This window comes from Mus caroli, chromosome 15 (genome assembly GCF_900094665.2).
Source record: "Mus caroli chromosome 15, CAROLI_EIJ_v1.1, whole genome shotgun sequence".
NCBI classification, from domain to species: Eukaryota; Metazoa; Chordata; class Mammalia; order Rodentia; family Muridae; genus Mus; species Mus caroli.
In genome coordinates, this window is record NC_034584.1 from 70,827,220 (window position 1) to 70,835,742 (window position 8,523).

Sequence of the window (8,523 nt, forward strand, 5' to 3'; positions counted from 1 at the left end):
ACTCACTTTGTAGACCAGGCTGGCCTCCAACTCAGAAATCTGCCTGCCTCTGCCTCCCAAGTGCTGGGATTAAAGGCGTGCGCCACCACGCCCGGCTGTAAATGTATTTTAAAATGTAAAATTTTATCTTTATCTACTGCTATAGCTAGCTACATTGTATAGATTTTGACTCATAATAAAAGTAGTCACTGCCTGGCTGAGGTGGCGCACGCCACTAATCCCAGCCCTTGGGAGGCAGAGGCAGGCGGATTGCTGAGTTTGAGGCCAGCCTGGTCTACAGAGTGAGTTCTAGACAGCCAGGGCTACACAGAGAAACCCTATCTTGAAAAACCAAAAAGAAAAGAAAAAAAGTAGTTATCACTTAATGATTCATTGTTTATTTTCCAAATAGCTTGATCGCCTCTGAATTGCCCTTTTGTGGTTACTGCCCTCTGAGCTATGCTGTCTTGTCGTATGATCTTTGATGGGTCCACAACTTCTGGCCTGGCTTGACCCAAGGATGTTTGTTTCCTGATGAATGTGGGCCCCTGTCTGTATGTAAAGCTTGAGCCTGGCGGTGTACGGTGTGTTTAACCTTTTGATATTGTGACATATCCTTTCCAAGGTTCCCATTCAAGAGCCTTACAATTGAATTACCAAAACAAAACAAAAAGACAACTCACTTGTTAAATAAGTTCATGGTTTTGTGTTGGGCCACATTCCTAACTGTCTTTGTCTGCCTGTGGCTTGTAGGATGCAGGTTAGACATGCCTGCTGGGTCTTGTACCCTTGGCTGCCTCTCTTACCATGTTGTGAGAAGCCTGCCGGAATCTTCAAGTTTAGGGCTCTGTGAACCTTTCTGGTTTTTTCAGTGTGTATGGGTGTTTTGCCTGGATGTATGTCTGTGTGTCTGCTGAAACTGGAGTTATGGACAGTTGAGAGTTGCCATGCCGGCGTTGGGAAGTGTCTACTGGGAGAGGGATGAGTGCTCTTATCCCTGCTTCGTTGATCCCTGATTGGGTTGTGCCTTCTCCACTTTTAAGAACTGGCCAAAAAGGGAGTTTGGGACCACTACTTGTAATGTGAATCTGCTTCATTCATTTCATTACTATTTTGTTTGCTGTTTGTTTGTTTGTTTTGCTTTGTTGTTTATGAGACAGGGTTTCTCTGTATAGCCTTGGCTGTCCTGGAACTCTGTAGACCAGTCTGTCCTTGCCTCCTGAGTGTTGAGATGAAAGGCATGACCACCCGGCTATGTTGTGTATCTTGGCTACTCCTACCTCTTGGAGTTTCCTTGCCTTTTGAACTGGGGGAAGAGAACACATGGCTTTGCAGAGCATGGTGCTAGCCTGGGCCTAAGCTTCCTTGCTCTGTTTGCACCCCAAGTAGATGCAGCCTGTTCTGTGATGATAGTGCTCCCTGAAGGTTATGGAAGTCTGGCTGCCCCTTTCTGTCTAGTCAAGAAGCTGGAGAAAAGGGACTCCTGTATATCCAGTGTCTTATCCCTCATCACCGTCCCTAGGTGTATATATAGGCTCTACATATGTATCCAGCAGCTCCTGTCCTTCATGGCTGGAAACTAGGAGGGTGGCTGACTCCAGGACATAGTTCCAGCATCTCCTTCTCTCACACAGCAGGATTCCTGGTCTTTAAGCCGGAACTGATCTCCCGGCTGGAGCAAGGACAAGAGCCGTGGGTCCTTGATCTACAGGGAGCAGAGGGGGCAGAGGCACCAAGGATTTGCCAGACAGGTGAGGCCCAGGCCTTGTCACGGAGATGGTCTGAATAAGAAGGAGCTGAGGTGAGGTCTTTGAGACAGTGGGAGACGGGGGGGGGGGGGGGGGGGGGGGGGGGGGGGGGGGGGGGGGGGGGGGTGGGGGGGAGGATTGGTGAGTCCTGTCACCAGGCTGGGCATCTGAGGGACATGGCAGAGGAGGCCAGCCCTAGAGAGAACCACAGACAGGTGTGTGGCCACCTCTGGGAAGGCTGTCCCACAAAAAGACAAGGACACAAAACACTGGTCCATTGGGCAGCTATGCGTCATGTACTTAATGGTCATAGAGAAATCTGGCCTGTGGGATCGGGACAGCCAGGTAGCCTGTGTGGATTTGGAGAGTTTAGAAGGGAAGTAGATGTCATGAAGGCCTCTTGGGGGTTCTGGGCACTAAGACCCTTGCATGAACTTGCCCCAGGGAAGAAGTCAGTGTGAACTATTGGGTATAGCCATTCTAACTTTATTGTGGCACATGGTAAAACATTCTGATTGGTCTGGAGAGATGGCTCAGCGGGTAAGCGCACTGACTGCTCTTCCAAAGGTCCTGAGTTCAAATCCCAGCAACCACATGATGGCTCACAACCACCCATAATGAGATCTGACACCCTCTTCTGGTGCATCTGATGTCAGCTATAGTGAACTTATGTATAATAATAAATAAATCTTTAAAAAAAAATTCTGGCCAGGCGGTGGTGGTGCACGCCTTTAATTCCAGCACTGGGGAGGCAGAGGCAGGCGGATTTCTGAGTTCGAGGCCAGCCTGGTCTACAAAGTGAGTTCCAGGACAGCCAGAGCTATACTGAGAAACCCTGTCTCGAAAAAACAAAAATTCTGATTAAAAACTGCTTAGGAGTTTAGTTCTGTTTAGTTCTGTTCACATTTCTAGGTAGTAAGCTGTCAATGTGGGAAGTCAGCGTAGAAGATGACGCACAAACAGTGGAGGAACACTGTCACTCTGTTACTGTCTAGCCGGGGTTGAGCTTGCTTGCTTATACAGCCCAGACGCAGGTGCCCAGTATTGACGCTGCCCATTTCCATAATCAGTCGTCAATCAAGACAGTCTCACAGACTGATCTGGAGTTGCTGAGGTTTCCTCTCCAGGTAACCCTCAATGGTGCCAGTCTGTCAGTAAAAACTAACCGTCACACCTATAGCAGCAAGGTTTGCCTGGTGTGGGTTTGCGGTTTGGGTCCATCTCAGAGAAGCCTGCCTTGGAGGACAGCCACGGACAGGTTGAGCACCCTCTTCTGCTCTGGGCCATCCTGCTAAGACATACCACCTCTTTCTTCTTCAGCCTCGATCTCATTCCTGTATTTTGGTCACACCCCCTTTTGTCCTTACTTGTCAGATAGCATGCTTGGGAGGCGGGGGGGCGGGGTGGGGGCTCTGACGAATTCTAGACTGACATTCTATCCTCTGCTTGCTCCCTCCTAGCTCATTTTGCATACTGTAGAGTATTCCTCGGTGCCCGATAGGGTGGGCCCTTTTAGGACATGATGTGCTCAGCACTCTGTCCTGTAGGCATAAGCATATCAACGCTGTCCAGTGAGCTAAATTGTGAGGATTTCCCTTTGTATCTCCTTGCTATACTTTGCACTTGGGGTGTTATAGTGCCAAGACTTCCCCACGTCCCTGGCCGGCTCTGCCCTTTTGCAGACCTCAGATGTAAGGAACATTTTTTTTTACTTTGTGTTTATTTCAGACTCCGCTATTAGAACTGATCGCAAGCAGACCTGTGAGTACACAAACCTCCTCCAAAGGCAGATTCCTGGCTTTGGAGACAATTTGGATTCTAAGGTCAGGTCAGAGAATTGCCCAAGAAACCTTGGGCTAAGCGTGAGTGGCTCACTTTTCCAGAAGCACCGTTTGAATAGTGAGGCCATGATGCCCAAGAACTCCACAAAGGATGCTGTCCAAGAACGTAAGGAGCTGCAGGCTACTGATGTGGGTTATCAACCTGATGGCCAGAGAGACCACCTGAGCTCAAAACTGATTCAGCGTCAAAGCGTTCCTACCGGAGAGAATCGTTACCCATGTGAAGAGTGTGGCAAAGCTTTCAGGTGGCGCTCTCGCCTGAATCAGCACAAACTGAGCCACACTGGAGAGAAATCTTATCAGTGCAATAAGTGTACAAAAGTCTTCGCTTCTAGCTCACGACTGATTCGCCATCAGAGAGCTCACACCGGAGAAAAGCCGTTTAAATGTGACCAATGTGGGAAGCGCTTCGTCCTGGCCTCCGTACTCATTCAGCATCAGAGAATCCACACCGGAGAGAGACCATTTAAATGTGCTGAGTGTGGGAAAGGTTTCCACCTGAGCGCAAAGCTGGTTCAGCATCAAAGAATTCATACTGGAGAGAAGCCTTACCGATGTGAGGAGTGTGGGAAAACCTTTGGTCAGAGCTCAAGCCTTGTCCATCATCAGAGAATCCACACCGGAGAAAGGCCTTTCATTTGTCAAGAGTGTGGGAAAGCCTTCTGCCAGCGCTCACAGCTCAGCAGACACCGAAGGACGCACACTGGAGAGAGGCCCTACTCCTGCCAGGAGTGTGGCAAGGCCTTCTGCCAGAGAGCAACTCTAGCCCAGCATCAGAGGATGATGCACACCGGGGAGAAATCTCAAATGCCGAGAGCCTCGGAGAGCCCAAGCCTTACTGCCTGTCAGGGAAATACCACTGAAGAGAAGCCATTTAAGTGTGAGCAGTGTGGCAAAGCTTTCAGGTGGCTCTCTCGCCTGAATCAGCACCAGGTGGTCCATTCTGGAGAGAAACCATATCAGTGCAACAAGTGCCCGAAAGCCTTTGGCTGCACCTCACGACTCATTCGCCACCAGAGAACTCACACCGGAGAAAAGCCCTTTAAGTGTGACGAGTGTGGCAAGCGCTTCGTCCAGAGCTCACACCTTATTCAGCATCAGCGAATCCACACGGGAGAGAAGCCTTATGTGTGTGATGACTGTGGGAGAGCTTTTACCCAGAGTTCCAGCCTCATTTACCACCAGAGGATCCATAAGGGAGAGAAGCCATATAAATGCAGCCAGTGTGGCAAAGCCTTCAGCATGAGCACACAGCTCACCAGCCATCAGAGGACTCACACCGGGGAGAGACCCTATACGTGTAACGAGTGTGGGAAGACCTTCCGTCAAAACTCAACCCTTTTCCAACACCAGATAATTCATGTTAGAGTAAAGCCCTATGAGTGTAATGAGTGTGGAAAGGCCTTTAGCCGGAGCTCCTATCTTATTGAACACCAGAGAATACACACTAGAGCCCAGGGGGGCCATGAATTTGGGGACACCCCTGAAAGTCCCACCCTTTTGAACCATAAAAAAGTGCACACTGTAAAAAAGTTGTACCAGTGTGATGACTGCGATAAGGTCTTCAGGTGGCGTTCGTACCTGATTATCCACCAGCGGATTCACACGGGAGAGAGGCCTTATAAATGTAATGCCTGTGGCAAGGCTTTCCATCAGATCGCGAAGCTCACTCAGCACCAAAAACTTCACGTGAGATAAATCGTTTCCCTAAATGTCTTGGTTACTTCTCTCTTGGCTGTGATGGCACCATGACCAAGGCAGCTTAGACAAGAGCTCACGTGGGGCTTAGAGGGGAGCGTGAGTTTCAGAGAGTGTTCACGGCAGTCTTGGCAGGGTGGCAGGCAGGCAGGCAGGCAGGCCTCGTGAGACAGCCAGTTACTAGGCAGAGAGATCTGACTGGAAATGGCGAGAGGTTTTAAAAAACCTCAAAGCTGGCCTCCCAGTTACACACCTCCTCTAAAGAGGCCACACCTCCTAATAATTAATTGCCAAACAGTTCCACCAACTGAGGACCATGTTGGAACATAGGAGCCCCTGGGAGTTGTTCTCATCCAAACCACCACACTAAAAATATGTAACTATGAATAAGCCAGAAGCCTTATTTAATTTGGGTAATTTATGCTATCAGAGACTTGAGGGAAGATTCGGATTTGTTCTTAAAGAATAGTCTACTTAAGAAATGTTTTATTTGTTTCTGTGATATTTTACCATTTACCCATGAAATAAAAGTGTGTGTCACACTGAAGGTGTAGCCTGTACTTTGAACTCAAAGTGAATCTCTCTCCTACAAATAAGGAAATAGGCTTCAGGAAAGCCTTGTGAGCCCTAGAAACAGCTTAAACTCGTCTACAGTCTTACGCTTCCTCTCCACACTATCCATTTTCCATTTCTTTCTTTCTTTTCTTTTAAAAAGATTTATTTATATATATCTTTTTGTCTGCATGTATGCCTACAAGTCAGAAGAGGGCACCAGATCCCACTACAGATGATTGTGAGCCACCATGTGGTTGCTGGGATTTGAACTCAGGACCTTGGGAAGAGCAGTCAGTGTTCTTATCTCCTCTGGAAGAGCAGTCAGTGTTCTTACCTCTTCAGCCCCTGTTTTCCATTTCTTTCTGCCCTACCTTTTGCTTTTCTGTTTTTTCCATTGTAGTGCCCCATAAGAGTGATTAGTAATAGCCATGCCACACTATGCTGTCTTGAGAGTTCCTCCAACCAAATGAATTATGTAAGGAGTGTTTAAAATATTCATTTTATGTATATGAACGTTTTGCTTGCACTTATGTCTCTACCCTGTGCCTGTGGAGGTTAGGAGAGGGCACTGGATTCCCCTGGAACTGGAATTAGGGACTGTTTTAAGCTGCCATGTGGGTGTTTGGACTTGAACCCAGGTCTTCTCTAAGAGTGACAAGTGCTCTTAACTGTTGAGGCATCTCTTCATCAACCTTTCCACTACTTTTTAATTTGCCTCAAGCGAGTTCTTAGGATATTGGCAAAAGGCAGCCAGATTCTTTGCCAAAATAACACAAATGCCATTTTTTCTTTTATTAAAAAATTTTAAATAGTATAGAGTGTATTCAGGGCATGGGGAGAGGAGTTGAGAGGGTACTTGAGACAGAAAGGCAGAGAGCAGAGGAGTAGAGGCCGGCCATGAGCATGTGGAGAGAGGGAGGAGAGGAACGGGGAGAGAGGGGGAGCGGGATGAGAGGACAGAGCGAGAAGGCAAGAGAGACAAATGGCCGTTTCTCATAGAGACCTTGTTTCCCTCTGAAATTTATGAGCTGGGCCTCCACTGTCCAAAGTTATCTTCTAGGATCCTCCTGCTAGAATGGTTCCTTGATTTCTGTTTAGGCCTTTTTAAAAAAGATGTATTTATTTTATGTATATGAGTCCACTGTAGCTGTACAGATGGTTGTGAGCCTTCACGTGGTTGCTGGGAATTAAACTCAGGACTTCTGCTCGCGCTAGCCCCAAGATTTATTATTATATGTAAGTACACTGTAGCTGCCTTCAGACACACCAAGAGAGGGTGTTAGATCTCATTATGGATGGTTGTGAGCCACTATGTGGTTGCTGGGATTTGAACTCAGGACCTTGGGAAGAGCAGTCAGTGCTCTTAAGTGCTGAGCCATCTCACCAGCTCTAGCCTCTCGAAGGCCTTTCTAGTCCAAACTTAATGTTTTATTTTTTGATTTTTTTTTGAGTGTCTTTGTGTAGCCTTGGCTGTCCTAGAACTGGCTCTGGAGACCATGCTGGCCTTGAATTTAGAGATCTGCCTGCCCCTGGTTCCCAAGTGCTGGGATTAAAGGTGTGTGCCACCAAGGCCCAGCTAGTCCAAAGTTTCAAAATATTTCACACTCCTTCAAACCTTACCCACCCTGTGCTGGCTCCTGGGACATCTGCTATACTGTGTAGCTCAGCAAGCCTGACAGAACTCAGCCCATAAAGGCAAGTGACTGTGTATTCACGGTTGCTTGGTGTCCTATGTTTGAATAACTGATCTCTACCAGGGATCAGGAACACATTACACCTGTTTCTCAAATAGTGGATGAGTCTCTGTTGCGCTGGTATGGCCTTGGTTCAGAATCTCAGGAGTCATGTGCTAGCTTCTATCTATCTCATATATTTTTTTAATTGCTGGCATCATTGTACCTTTTTCTTTTTTTTATTTGAGACAAGGTCTCAATATGTATCCCTTGCTGTGTAGACCATGCTATCCTTGGATCCCCAACTTGTTGCAATACTTTGTCCCTTGGAGTGCTTGGATTGCAGGTGTGTGCCATCATGCCCAGCCTCTTCACTGGGCTTCTTTACACTCCCTCCCCCTGAAATAGAGCCCTCCCACTACCAAGAGTGAGCCCTTAGCATGAAGCCACCACCTGGTGTCAGTGACTATACTTTAACTTCCCACCAGGACTGGCCAGTCTGTGGGCAGTCCTTTCCAAATGGCTATCAGAGACCCATGAAGTGGGTCATTTCTGGCTTTTGTGTTGGCAGATGCCACAATAGGGTTATGTCTGAAAAAGGCTTCACAGATGCTTAGGAGGGAAAATGGAGCCATCAGACTATACCTAGAGCCTGGTACAGATGGGAAAGTCCTGAAGGGGACTTCCCCGGCAGCTGTGCAGGAATGTCCTTCCCACTGGGCCACCACCAGGACTTGATGCTGTGCTATTCTGGGACTCATGCTGTCACATCTTTCAAAAGGTGCTTTCTGGTTGCTGATGTAGCTTGGTTGAATGCATACCTAGAATTCACAAAACCCTGGTTTGTAAACCCCACTATTTCATAAAATTAAAAAAAAAAAAAAAAGAGCATGAAATGGAACCCACCTTAAATTCCAGTACCTAGCTGGGCGTGGTGGCCCACGCCTTTAATCCCAGCACTCCGGAGGCAGAGGCAGGTGGATTTCTGAGTTCGAGGCCAGCTTGGTCTACAAAGTGAGTTCCAGGACA

The 8,523-nt window shown here is 47.8% G+C and overlaps 1 protein-coding gene across 5 annotated transcripts in view; it reads left to right on the plus strand.

Moving 5' to 3' along the window:
- Znf7 (zinc finger protein 7) overlaps positions 1 to 5,772 on the plus strand; it is a 12,668-nt gene extending 6,896 nt beyond the window's left edge. For 4 of the 5 annotated variants that reach the window (XM_029469384.1, XM_021182883.2, XM_029469385.1 and 1 more), the window contains exons 4-5: positions 1,614 to 1,730; positions 3,456 to 5,772. In XM_029469384.1, the coding sequence (XP_029325244.1) occupies positions 1,614 to 1,730; positions 3,456 to 5,266 (1,928 nt within the window). In that variant the 3' untranslated portion in view covers positions 5,267 to 5,772. The remainder of the gene's footprint in view (positions 1 to 1,613; positions 1,731 to 3,455) is intronic. The other variant, XM_029469386.1, reaches the window with a different exon arrangement.
- Positions 5,773 to 8,523: the final 2,751 nt, after the last annotated feature.